The following is a 13,625-nucleotide window of genomic DNA, read 5'->3' as shown; positions in this document are numbered from 1 at the left end:
TAAATGTAGTTTTAAAGTTTTCATTAAATGTTTATCCTGTTCGGCCCACAAGCTATGGTGTGTTTTGGATTTTGGCCCATTGTTTGATTGATTGGTTTATTTCAAGCATAGATTGAAAAAAACAGGACAAAACACACAATTATTTCAAACTCATTACAGAAGCAATTAAATGCAGTGCTTAGGAAATAGAAAACAAAAATAAAACACACTTATGTCACATTTGGTTCATTCATTTTTTGTGATAATTAGCTAAAGTCAGTAGAGTTTGATTGAGTTTGACGCGCTTGACATAAAAGAATGATGAAGATTGTCAAAATGTCAAATGAGATTCAAAATTATGTGAATTTTGTCAACGTGGTGTACTTCTGAACTCCAACAGGTGGTGGCGGTAATGAGCCGCCAACCCCGGATTTGGATCCACGAAGAAGAGTTAGAGCGAGCAAGGGCGGGCGGGAACTTCAAGTAGGATATGAGAAGAATTCAGTGGAGTGTGAGCGTTTATCGTACTGCGTCGGTATGATGTAAACAAAGAAAATAAGCAGCAATATTAAGAGCGAGCTGAGTAGACCGTTTTTCCAAAGCCCAAGGAAACCTTGTTAGCTGTTTGTTTTGTAGTTTTAGCTATTTTTTTTGTTTTCGTACATGATTTAGCTAGCGTCGTTTTCGTATTTTTTTAGCTAGCTTCTTTTCAGTCAGGATGTCGGATAAAAACCTTGTAAAGGAGTTGAGACGCTGGGCGACAGAAGAGTTTAATCTGCCTCCGGACAGTCTTCCAAACGACGACTATTTGAAAACGTGAGTTTTCAAGTTTTCTTGAATCCTTTAATGTCTTCTCGCATCAAATGTTGCCTTTTGCCTTTCCAGACTGTGTGCTGGGAGTGGCAGGCCAATATGGAAATACATGATCCAACACGTTTATTCACAAAGGTTAGTTTTTTATTATTTTTCTAAGTAGGGATTATACACCCATCTATTAATTTCATGTGACTATCTCAATAGTTAAGAGTTTGATTGTGTCATGTCTTGCACAAAAGACAAATGTGCTTATTTACAAGTAAGAGTAATCATTTTACGAGTTATTTGTTGAATGTTTGACCATTTTCTAATCAATTATACCTAATTACCTTGTTTAATTATGGATATAAATCTCTAGGCTGTCTTTTTTGTGCATTATTCTTGCTTTGATTCCAATCATTCTATATTATTAAAAGTCTATTTATTCAGTCTATTTTAAGTCAGCATTTGCTAAGTTTTTGATTAACGTCCCTAAACTAAAAGTTAGGTCTTCCAGGCTTTTGAAGCTGTTATTGTGTCTTTGTGTAATTGATTTATGGAGTTTTTATTTTTTGTTTGTTTTTTCTCCAGGAATGTCAGAATCATGCGTGGCAACCTGCAATGGTATCCTTTCTTTTTTATTTTTTGGCTAAAATTACTATTTTAAAGCCTTTATGAAATACAAGTAACTGTTTAGTAGATACTTATTTATTTTTGTTACTGACTCTGAGAAGTTCCAGTTTGTTTGTTTTTAAGAGGCACCTTTTGTGTTAGTAAATTATATATTTTATTTCATTTACTCATAAAAAATAAGTCCTGTCTGATAGTTATTTAATCCAGTTGTAAGTGATGACTTTTATTCTCTTTCCTTTTATTGTTGTCGTATTTATTTCTACTTTATACAAGGCTTCATGTGATTGTTGCATGTTCATAGTGTGTTTTATTCCTCTTAACAAAATTATATTTAAGGTACCAAGTACTTCAAGACAAAGAGGTAGGGTCAAAATTCTTTTTTTTTTTTTGCTCAATTTTTTCTCCTCAATAGTTTAATTCATTACATCTACAGCATATTTGGTGTGTCTACATTCACAGTTGAAAAAAGCTGAAGGCCAGAGCGAGGCTGCGAAGCGGAGAGAGCTCCAAACGAAGATTGAACAGTTAAGATCTGAGATCACCGTCCTGGACTCTCAGATTAAAGGAACGGAGGAACAGCTGGGTGCACAAGGTTATTCAAACTTGTTTGGTCTTGAGCCTCATTAAGGACTTTTTACACAAAGGAGATACATTTTCAACTGCCAAGTTGATTTATGAAATATTTGTAAAAAATTCTGCACTGACTACATATTTTAGCTCAAAATTTGCTGCTCAAAATGTCTTACGCTGAGATCTAAGACAACAATCTTGTTCAATTCTGTAATTTGTCAAACTGTTCAGAGGACCAATGTGTTTTATTGTTACTGTCTCACAGAGCGATCCATCAGTTGTATCAAAGGCCAAATAAAGGACGGCCAGTGTAGAGAGCTGATCCTGCAGGCGTTTAGACAGCGCTGCTCCCGGGGTCGTCAAATGCTTTCTGACGATGTAAGAAAAATTGACAACCATTGTCAAGCTCTGGAAGAAATTGCAAGGTAAGGAGAGTGGAAAAAAAGTAAATTTAAAATTAAAATAAGGAATATTTTTATGTTTTTGTCAATCTCGGAGCAGTCCACTTTTACTGCAAAGTCTAAAAGTACATATACAATGCTTTTATCTTTTTTTTAATATGCAGGAAAGCAGAGATTGAGGTACTTTATGGCAGTGAACCTTCTGGCGACCTGGATGATAAAAATGGGGACTTAAAGGGAGGAGCAGAGGCAGAAGTTCTAGTAAGATCTTATTCTTGCCTCTTCTGTTGCATAAGAATCAAAATAAATCAAATACAGAATCTCATTTGATGAATGTGATTCACCTCAACAGCGTGAACTGAGAGCTCTGTGTGACGACAGGATCCAATTTTATCAGTCATTACAAGAGAGTGAACTAAAACTGCAGCACTCGACGACGAGACAGTGAGTGCTTTCTAAAACCTTGGATTTTTCTTCTGACATTTTTTAAATTATATTTTCCTTTTCCCAGTATGACACGTGAACAGAGGATTGCTGTCTATCAATACTGGCTGAGCTCTGTGGAGGTAGGGATTAATTTACATCTATGTGTACGATATTGTACTTGTTGCTCACTTTGATTTCAAATGTTTGACATGAACAGAAGGTGTTGGGTGATTATCCTCCAAACCATGTGCTCTCAGCACTGCAGTATTTAGCCTTTAGAGAGCAAAATGACCTGCAGAAGAAACTGGCTTCTGCAGATGTGACTCAGAATCTGACGTCTCTTCGGTATGCAACGTTACTCTCATCTTTGTGCTTTTTTTGTCATGTTGAATTATAAAATCACAAACTTGTGCTTCTTTTAGGTACCGATATGAAAGCAATCAGCTTTTGGATGTTTCATTAGAGGAGGATAATGAGTTACCACCTGTGAAGACCCTTATAGAGGTACTACTCATTCCTCCTAAAATCAATACTTAAAAAAGTCTTGATAGTGACTTTCAGGGTAAAAATATGTGTAATTGTATTTCGTACTTTGTCCAGGCTGCTTGGGAAGAGGTGCAACAGAGTCTGGTGGACCTGGCCCAGACTCGCCTCAGAGTCCAGGAGCTCAAACAACAGTTGATGGCCCGTAAAAAAGAGACGGAGCTGGAAGTGTCTGCTGCAGCGGACGAGCTCCACAGTGATACTTCAGCCATGTAAATACACTTTTATTTCTAGATAGGCAAAGCTTTGTAGTTTATGTAGACGAGAAGATAATTCAGATTTTTTTTTTTTTTTTTTTTTGTATGTGTAGTTCTGTTACAGCACTCCTTGTATGTAGGAAAAGATGCTTGAGAAATCCTTACACAATAGTTCCTCATTTTTGAAATGTAATTATAAGGAGATGTTGGGTGTGACCCAAAGATTTGGCTTTACTGGTAAAAGGAATGTAGAGCTCTTTTTACATGGAGGACCAGATTTAGATGCTCAGAGAATCACAGTCAGATCTAGAATCTTTCACGTCTGTATCCGGGGTCTGCAACCTGCAGCTCCAGATCCACATGTGGCTCTTTTCTCTCTCCATGGTGGCTCCTTGGCCAAACATGAAATAAGTCAGGGACACCGCTTACCCAGCCATGTCAATCATCGGAGTCAGCAGCTCCCTGCTAATGGCTGCCAACCAAAACTACCTAAATAAAACAAATAAACAAAGCCTGCAAACTAAGACTACCAACTCCAAACTAAAATAACAAAACCCAGCAGTGTAAGACTGCTGAGGACAAAGAGGGGAAAAGAACTAAAATAAAAGCATTTTTTAAAGTAAGGATTACTTTAGTAGCATTTATTTAATTTAGATTATTTAAACTTATAAATTGATTGCTGAGGTGCACATAGATGATAAACTATGTAGGTTTTTACATCCCTGTTTACCTGAGGATGTCTTGTTTACTCAACGCTACTTACAGAATGCACAGATTTTGTGTGCAAAGCAAAACTTTGGTAAAAGTTTGATCTTTTATGAGTTCAAATCCCATATTATCTTATGCTGCACAACATTGGTTACTAGCTGTCCAGAGCTGCACTGAGATGATCCTGTTTGGCTCAGAGCATCTTTTATTATGAAAATCAATAATTTGAGCTTCTGTCAGACATAAAAAAAAATCCCATTTTGAGAAACTGTTTATATTTTTTGCTTTTGTTCCTGACAAAAAAGACACAATTCTTATTATTAACTAAAAAGAAGGTCATGAATTAAAATTTCTTAAAGGATAAAGTAAGACAATGCAGCTCCTTCTTGGTTTTGATCAGTAGAAATTGAGCACAAATGGCTCTTCTCCTGTTAAAGGTTGCCGACCCCTGATCTACACAAATAACATATATTTAGCTTAAATTGATAGTCTCTTTATGGTTTTTCTGGATTCTGGGTTGTTGTTAGGTCAGCGCTGGAGGTGGAACTGCAGGGTGTGATGCAGGCGGCGGTCCGGGATCACATCAGAGACTTCTGCATCCAGCTGGACCATCATGCTAAAAGCCGCCAGGAGGCTCAAAGAAGTCTTCACAGCCAGTGGCAGAGCATTCTGGACTTCAGGGAGCTTGTGGTAAGACATAATAAATGAAATTCGGGATAGTAAAATTATTTCTATGTGAGCTTTAGGTTTTTTAGCAACATCCACCATAAAAAAACTAAAATTTTCCCCCTGACAGGCCCTCAGACAGGAGCAGATAAGAGGTCTTATTAAGGGGAACTCAACAGCCAAGACGCAGCTAATCCGTCTTCACAAGGAGGTCTGTTCAAAACATTTGACATTTAGTGGAAAAGAAAATGTATGAATAACTTCAAAGCATGTACATTATTGTGTTTCAGCTGCAGGAATTCATTGAGAGCAAAATGTTGCCACAGTTTGAAGACGTCGTAAATGTAGCCACCGATCTGCGTAACTCTATTTCTAAGGAGGCCAGACAGTTTGGATCAGTTTCACTTTTTTCTCTGGACCGGAGGGTTGTTGATGGGTGAGAGTTTAATTATTGAGAACAAAATTTTTTTTTTTACTTTATCAGTGAGTTTATTTGGTTTCTCAAGGGAGAATCCATTGAAAAGTTCTTAACTGAGACTTTTTGTAGATTAGAAAAACACAACTTATCATTCTTTGATGAGAGTAATTTATGCACACGTTTGTTTTTGCTTCCTTTTTGTAAAAGGATTCAGAGAGTTCCTGCATCAAGTTTGTCAATCCATCGCTTGGAGTCTCCAAACTTCACCAGCTTGTGTCAAAACCTGTCATTTCCTGTGCACAAGGTGAGGACTGGCATGTACTGCTGTGCTGCCTGTTTGTACAAAGGGGGAAACTTATTTATTTATTTCATTTGAGGTTTTATAGCCTCTATTTAATGTGTGTTTTGAGAATAATGATACAATGGAGTGTTACTAAGATCATTTTTACAGTAATCTTCAAAAAATCACTTCTCTTCAAAAAAGTAAAAAAAAACCCTCACTATAAATTTAAGGAATGACTAATTTTCCTGGTGAAGTGGATAAATTCCTTACCACTGCATAACATGACAATACTTCCAGTAATTGATATTTTACCTTTTAGAAAGCTGTAGTTTGATTAAATATATATATTTTTCAATTTCTATGACTATTCCTTATTGTTTTGAAGACTAACTTTTGCCCCTCAAACCCTTCAGGCACCAGAGGAGCTGTGCTCACAGGTACGCTACCAACAGCTGGAGTTGTGTTTCCTCCGTCAGTTACTGCAGCTTTACTCCACCAGTCCACAGAAAGAAGCAGAACAACTACATGCATCTGATCAAAACGGTAACTGGCGTTTTGCTTTAAGCAGAAACATTAAACTGCATGGACAAATAAAAATAGGGTTTGTAAACAGTGGAAATGTATGCTTCTCAGCGCTGGTCAACAGAATCAAGGAGGAGGATAAGAAAATCCTGAAGTCTTTGCTTCCAAGAGCAAGAGCTCTCGCACACAGCTGCGTGCAGGGGCTTTCTTATGGAGACCACATCAAGAGAGCCATCTCTCACTGGTGAGACACCTTAAAAGTTTCTGATTTTTTAAAAAATAAATATACTAATAAAGTTTTAGGGTTTTGTTAACAATTTAACTCTGTTGTAAAAAATTACAGAAGCTGAGAACTGACTACTTTGTTTTTGCCTACTTTCTCAAGGCAACAACATCTACTATCTATTATTATTGAAAGTTATTTAAGGTTTAAGTTGATTTATTTTTTTATGAATAATATTCCTGCATTTTTTATTATTCATAATTATGTTAAATAGTCACAGTTTTACAGTTTTAAAAATTGGCATTCTGCTAGCTTTTTATACTATTTTGGAGTTTAGCTAATATTTCAGCAAGCTGGTTGTTTTGGTTAATTGAGGATCGTTTTAGGCTATTTTTAAATTTAGCTATTTTTTAGCCACATGCTAGCTGTGTCGGCTAACCTAAGTTTTTTTTTTTTTATTTTATTTTTTTTTTTTAGTTTTTCAGGCTAATTTGGCATTTGGCAAATAATTTAGCTAGCTATCAGCTGCAGCGTTTTTAGCTATCAATTTCAGCATCTTCAGTTTCCAAATTCAGCTTACAGCATTCACACTAGCATTATTGCAGGTAATGCTATATATCTAGTTCATAATTATGATAAAAAGTTACGGTTTTAAAGTTTTAAAAATGTAGTTTTAATGTGTTCAATAAATGATTATGCTGTTCCGACCGTGACCTAAGGTGTGTTTTAAATTTTTGCTCCTTAATCGATTGAGTTTGACATCCCTAAAGTAGAAGATCTGATCCTCATATCTGGTCACTGATGACAAAAACTACAGGATCACTGAACTGCAGCTGTAGAAACCTTCTCCTCAAAGGACTGATATGATCGTTGTTTAGGACTGCTGTTAACTACTTTTTTTTTTTTGCTGCAGATTGTTGATAGAATTATATTTTTGTTATTACAACATGAGGAAATTTGTTATTTTGTGATTATGACATCTACCATCTACGATAGATTATTAGGGAGAATTTTACATGCAATTTCTTTTTTATCAAGACTTTAACATTGTAAATTTATGTTATGTTATATTAAATGAATAAAGTCCTTATGACTTTAAAAGTAATAGGCTAATATTCTGGCATTTTTTCTCATAAATGTGTGTTATAAAGATGAGTTTAGGCTCTGTCATAACTATCTCTTTAACAGGAGAAAACTTGTTTTTGTTTAAGTGTGATAGTAGATGTCATTATCATAAGCAAACTGGCAAAAAATGAAGCAAGTTAGGTTTTTTTGCAGTTTTTTTTTTCAAAATGACTCTTGTTAGTTAAAAATCTAAATTCGATGAGTTATTGAGACAAATTTAAACCAAAAAAGTCATTTTCTGGTATTATTTTTGAGCTACGTTTACAGTTTATCTCTTACATTATCTGTTTAAAGATAGCGATGGATTCACACAAATGGTTCTTTCTTCACAATTTGGTTTATTAAAAGTTTTATTCAAGCAGATTCATGCAGTTTTTTATGCTATGTTGGTTTGCTTCTAAGAAAATGTATGAAATGTAATCAATCTTAGCTTAAAAAGCAGAATATTGATGAATAAATATATTTATTTCCCACTACAGCTATATTTTTATCATAAAGTTGTGGTCTTTTAATTATGATCATGCAGTTTATAGCTAAAATCAAGAAGAATTGGGTCTTTTTTTTTTCTTTTAAAGGACATTTTCTGAGTTTATCAGAAATTAACCTCTAGGTTGTGGGTGTGACTGTTGGGATGGAAGTAAGCCTTAGCTGATATCCCATCATCCCTTCATTTCCGCTCTCTTTTGCTAGCTTACAGCCCCTCACAACTACAAAAACTGAGCAATAAAGGAGCTGTTGAGTCATACAAGTAAAATAAAGAGTATTTGAATAAAGAAATACTCAGATATGCCATTTTCCTCTTCATTTTCATAATATATGTAATCTTTTATGATTTAAAATGGTACAAGAACATGTTAAAAACACTGAAAAAGGCATTTTTTCTCTAAGCAATGTATCTTTCTGACAAAAAAATCATGCGGTAGTTTAAATTACAGTGATTGTTTTGGTCATAGGAAATCCAGTAATATTCTTGTATAACTTTGAATTTATGTTTTTCTTAATTTTCACACTTTTTACAAGTTAATGTTTTGCGTTTCTGCTTGCAGGTGGGATAAACCTGCCCAACATGTCCTACCTGAAGAGACTAAAGGAGGACTGACTTTCCAGCAGTGGCTTCTGAGGTGGAAACTTGCTGCTAAAGACTTGGCAGCTGGAAACTTGTAACTCTTTCCTATTGGAAATGGTCAATCCATGTCTAACTAAACTGCTGCTTTGTGTTATTATTAATAATCCTGCTCTATCATGCAAAAACAGACACAAATAAAAGATTTTAAGCACAAATTCTGACTTGTTTTCTCTGTTATAATACGAGCTTTTATTTATGTTTTTTTTTAAATGTGTAACATGCTGTAAAAAATGGAGTCTTTCAGAGGTTTTCTAGTTGTAAGCAGAGAGAAGTATGCGGCAGTCGTTCAGCGCCGATCAACATTGTTCCTTTGTAGCAGTGAAGGGGGAGTGGAGCAATCCGATGCTTGTAAATTAGGCTCCTCCCACCTCTGCGGCTGCGCACTTCAATTTTTCACTTTTTTTCTCTCTCTCTCCTATTTTTCACTCCTACTCTGGCTTCCGGACGCTAACATAGACCGCTGCCGCCGAATTTAAAGAGACAGGGGATAGCTATTTTAAATACGTTAAACGGCAACCATTGTTGTTTTCCGATGTTTTTCTGTTTCGTGAAACAGCGTCAAAGTCGCAGCGAGTAGCAGCTTGTCTTTTATCCCCCTCAACTCTGCTGGATTTCCCGTCCTTTTTTTTTCTTGCCTGCGTGCAAATTGACTGTCCAGTCAAGCAAAGAAGTAAGGCAGGCTGGCTCCCCCGACCGAGAGAGAGGTTTGTCGGGCTAGCCAAGCACAAACTGTCGGTGGAATCGGCAGCTGCTTCTCCCCGCTTTAAGTTGGTGGTTAGCGGCTCTCCGGTCCTCCTCCTCGCCGGGATATAATGGCGAAGATTCAGGCGCATAGCGCCGCCAAGCAAATCAGCCAAATTCAAGAAAAGCCGTTCGTTATCACACAAAAGCAAGTGCAGCAGCAACACTTCCAGAAGCTGAAGGTAAGCGGACGACGAAGAAGTCCCCAGTCACACCGTGCTGCTCGCGGCTCTACGTTTTGTCGTCGACTATTGAAAGGAAGGGCTCCGGCTAACGTCAGTTAGCTAGTTGGCCTGATAAAAGTAATTCCCGGCCGAACATTTTGAACGCTGGCAGGTGAGGCTGGACTTGGAGGCTGTTTTTCGTCAGCCATTCTAGCGACTGCCAGCCGGAGGAGTCAGTTTGTGATACTTTCTCATTGACGCCATCAATGGCAGAAGCTGAGAGGCGACGTGAAGTGAAGTCAGCCCCTCTGTTGTGGGAAGTTCCTCCTTGTTGCTTTTCTTTTCTTGCAGCCTGCTCGAACAAAGTGGAGGCCGTCCACAAACGGCGGATTTAGTTGATGATTTGTATTTATGATTTTTTTTTTCTTCGTCGCAGTCTCATCGTTGTTCACCCCCCTCCCTCCTCCTCCTCCTCCCCACCACCCCGCCACGATACAAATGCATTGTACTCGATTGAGAGAGTGTGGAGCGGTCTGACTGTTGGCTAACACTAGCTTAAACTGCGATTTTGTGTCAACATTTCCGGTCATTTTTTTCGGGGTGTTTGATCGTTAAACAGGCGATCGAACAGGAAGCTGTCGGGTGTTTCTTGCCCGTTTCAGCTATGTCGTCTTTTTCCTCTTCAATAACAGTCACTTGTACGGGGGGATGACGTTGCACTCAAGCAAGTGGTAAATAAAGCTTAACTTCAAACAATCATATAGACCGTTTAAAAAAGAAGCAAGTATTCAAACTAATCGGGTAAATAAAGTCCCGATCAGCTGCAACTCCTGCGCAGAGGTGCATTATGGGTAATGGTTCTGGTTTGGAATTTGTCCTTTTCTAATTTATGCTCCAACATCTGCTGAAAATGTTGCTCCACACACCTGAGACTAACTGTTATTTTAATCTTTTTTGGTAGGTTGAAGACGCCTTGTCTTATTTGGACCAAGTGAAGATACGGTTTGCAAATGATCCCGGCATTTATAACAAGTTCCTGGACATCATGAAGGAGTTCAAGTCACAGAGGTAACTATAATATATAGATCTGCAACCTGCAGCTCCAGATCCACATGTGGCTCTTTGGCCAAACATAAAATAAGCCATGTTGACCGTCTGAGTCAGCAGTTCCCTGCTAATGACTGCCTAACCAAAACTACCTAAAGAAAACAAATAAACAAAGCTAACAAACTAAGACTACCAACCCCAAACTAAAATAACAAAACCCACGGGTGTAAGACTGCTGAGGACAAAGAGGGAACAAAAAACATTTTTTTTAAAGTAAGGATTACTTAATTAGCATGTATTTAATTTAGATTAGTTAAATTTGTACATTTATGTAACTTTTTACATCCCTGTTGACCTGAAGACGTCTTGTTTGCTCAACGCTACCTCCAGAATGCACAAATTTTATAAGAAAAGCAAAACTTTGGTAAAAAGTTTGATCTTTTATGAGTTAAAAGCACATATTATTTTATGTTGCACAACATTGGTTACTAGCTACCCTGAGCTGCACTGAAATTATGCTACTTGGCACAAGACATTTTGAGAAATGCTTGGTTCTTTTTATATATTTGCTTTTGTTTGTGCCAAAATTTGTACATAATTCATATTTATTATTAAAAAAAGAAGGTCATGAATGCAAATCCAAATTTCTTAAAAGCTAAAGTATGACAATGCGTCTCCTTCTAGGTTTCGTTCAGTAGAAAATGAGCCCAAACGGCTCTTTTACTGTTAAATGATGGGGGACATGTATTAAATAATTCAAGATTAAAATTGCATTTCTGAGTATTAATCTTTTCAAATCTTGATTAATCAGGAGCAGATGAAAAAACATTCTGTTTGAAAAAGCTCTGTTTTTCTACAGAAATATCTGTAGAAAATGCTTTACTTCTGGTTTCTGCAAAATGAAGCCAATTTAGTCGCCATTTTTCCACGACATCAGTGCCGCCATTTGGAGCCAGATGACAGCGATTGGTCCAAATCAGTCAGTCATGTTTTTAGGGCAACTATTCTCGCTAACCAGGAGTGAGCTTGTTGAAAAGCCACACCCCTTCCACTTAAAGCGGCTTGGGAGAATCTGTCAATCAAACGTTGAAGGCGGGGCCAGTGAGCACCACATCCTTTTAAAAAGAAAAAATATCATGAAAAAAATTAGGATTAGCAAGAAAATTGTATCAGAGGAAGAATGTTTATTTTTTACCATTAGATGACCTGAGTAATAACTGTTTATTTCTTAATTGAAGTCAATGGGATTTTGGCTTCTTGGAGCCAGCAGGTACTTCCTGTTTGGAACTAGAGGTAGGAGGGGTCAAGCAGTCCAGTGATAACAAGCGAAATGTTCTTTAATATGTAATCTACTTAAGTAAAAAATACAATGCTGTATAACTGCTTCAATGAGTAGAATTTATACACAAAAATGACTCAAAATGTTAAGTAAATTTAACTTGTTAGTACTCACCTCTGGAGAGGATTTAGGCCTTTTTAACCAATAAAAACTGCATAACTGAAAATAAAATAATATTAATAGTATAAACATGCAAATTCCTTAACAACCATAAAATAAATAATTCCTAATTTTGATATTGTTATACTTGTTTATGCTTGTAAATATTTGAGATTATGAGTCTGCTAAGAACAGTACAGTTACAGAACTGAAAACGGGACTAAAAGGCCACAAACCTGCTGCAGAATTCACCTAGAAACACATGACTGATGATAAAGGAAGTATCATAGTCAGTATGTGAGGTAAGTAGCTGTGATGATTGGTTACTGTAAATGCAGTTTTAAAAAAAAAGAGTCAAAAGATAATTAGTTTGTTAAAACTGATTATTTAATCAAACATGCAGGAAAAGTATATTCTCTGGTTTAATCCAAAGCTAAAATGTTTGTCTTTATCACATAGTACTGAAGAATTAAAGCACCAGTAATCTGCTTCTTTAATCCCACATTATCACGTCTCTCTGCTCTCTTAAACAGCATCGACACACCGGGGGTCATAAACCGAGTGTCGCAACTATTTCACGGACATCCAGACCTGGTCTTGGGCTTCAACGCCTTCCTACCACCAGGTTATCGGATAGAGATCCCCAAAAATGGGATGGCCTTTCTCCAGTCCCCGTTCTCTGCACAGGTAACCCACACTTCATACTCTGATGTTTCTGAGACTTTGTGTTTGAATCATTTATTTGAGCTCATTGACTGAAGAGTTTAGGGTGATAGAGCTTAGAAGTCTTCAAGTCTCACTCCGATCTTCTTTGATTTGTTTAAAATTGTTCCGAGAGGTATTTTAATTATGATTACGCTGTTTTTAGCCAAAAAAAGAGATGTTTTCTTGGACATAGTTTCTGTAGATGCTAGATTTAAAAAAAAAAACATTTAATTCCCGTCTGAGTGGAAAGTGGGACTGTTAGTGTGGAGTAAGCCTGCCTCTGCTTCCCATCATCCACCTGTTTACACTCTCTCCTGCTAGCTTATAGCCCCTCACAACCCCAAAGTAACACTACAGTTGAAGCAAAAATGGCGAGCAATATTGGCGCTATCTGTTGAGTCGGATGCCAGCTCAGACAAAAATGTGCATCAATTTGTCGTCTACAAGTGGATGCTTTAGAATGGAGCAGGACAGAGATCTTGTGCCATGCAGATTGTAACGTCTTCTTCACTTCTACAAGCTTTTTCAAACTTTTTTTCTGCTCCTGACTCACAACAACTTAAATAAAGACATATTCAGAAATGCTGTTTTTGATCTAATTTTCTTTGTTCTCCATCAGCAGAAAAACACCTTAAGTACATGTTAAAAACACAGTTTTCTTTGGAGTGAGCCTTCAAGAGAACACTGGTGTTGGATTAGAGTGATACTTCTGATGGTTACACCGAAAACAAGCCAAAACTTTGGGTTAATTTTGGACATTTTGCTGCCATCAGAATGTATTAGTACATTTGACCCAGATAAGCTGCATATTCATTTAATTATTGAAACTTTGGTTATTGTGTGGAATGTTCAACCTGGTTGTGCGGTTATTTACTTGATTAACCATTGATCTAATTATGTGTTATAAAAGTTGTC

The 13,625-nt window shown here is 36.9% G+C and overlaps 2 protein-coding genes across 5 annotated transcripts in view; both read left to right on the top strand.

Annotated features, from left to right (window-relative positions):
* The first annotated feature begins 381 nt into the window (after window positions 1-381).
* Window positions 382-8,770, top strand: haus5 (HAUS augmin-like complex, subunit 5). Its single transcript, XM_024278622.2, has 19 exons — window positions 382-795; window positions 865-927; window positions 1,366-1,398; window positions 1,744-1,768; window positions 1,867-1,999; window positions 2,243-2,402; window positions 2,543-2,639; window positions 2,731-2,822; window positions 2,890-2,944; window positions 3,022-3,149; window positions 3,227-3,308; window positions 3,405-3,559; window positions 4,780-4,942; window positions 5,049-5,129; window positions 5,209-5,354; window positions 5,544-5,640; window positions 6,033-6,162; window positions 6,253-6,385; window positions 8,536-8,770. The coding sequence occupies exons 1-19, from the start codon at window positions 698-700 to the stop codon at window positions 8,651-8,653; spliced, it is 1,989 nt and encodes a 662-aa protein (XP_024134390.1). The 5' UTR covers window positions 382-697; the 3' UTR covers window positions 8,654-8,770.
* Window positions 8,771-8,896: 126 nt separating this feature from the next.
* sin3b (SIN3 transcription regulator family member B) overlaps window positions 8,897-13,625 on the top strand; it is a 22,873-nt gene continuing 18,144 nt past the window's right edge. For 2 of the 4 annotated variants that reach the window (XM_024278620.2, XM_024278619.2), the window contains exons 1-3: window positions 8,897-9,538; window positions 10,482-10,588; window positions 12,539-12,692. In XM_024278620.2, coding sequence (XP_024134388.1) covers window positions 9,428-9,538; window positions 10,482-10,588; window positions 12,539-12,692 — 372 coding nt within the window. In that variant the 5' untranslated portion in view covers window positions 8,897-9,427. Of the gene's footprint in view, window positions 9,539-9,563; window positions 9,693-9,755; window positions 10,252-10,481; window positions 10,589-12,538; window positions 12,693-13,625 lie in introns of those variants that run through there. The other 2 variants (XM_036211455.1, XM_024278621.2) reach the window with 2 other exon arrangements.

This window comes from Oryzias melastigma, linkage group LG4 (assembly GCF_002922805.2).
Source record: "Oryzias melastigma strain HK-1 linkage group LG4, ASM292280v2, whole genome shotgun sequence".
Lineage (NCBI taxonomy): Eukaryota > Metazoa > Chordata > Actinopteri > Beloniformes > Adrianichthyidae > Oryzias > Oryzias melastigma.
This window is presented reverse-complemented; position numbering and strand designations above follow the sequence as displayed.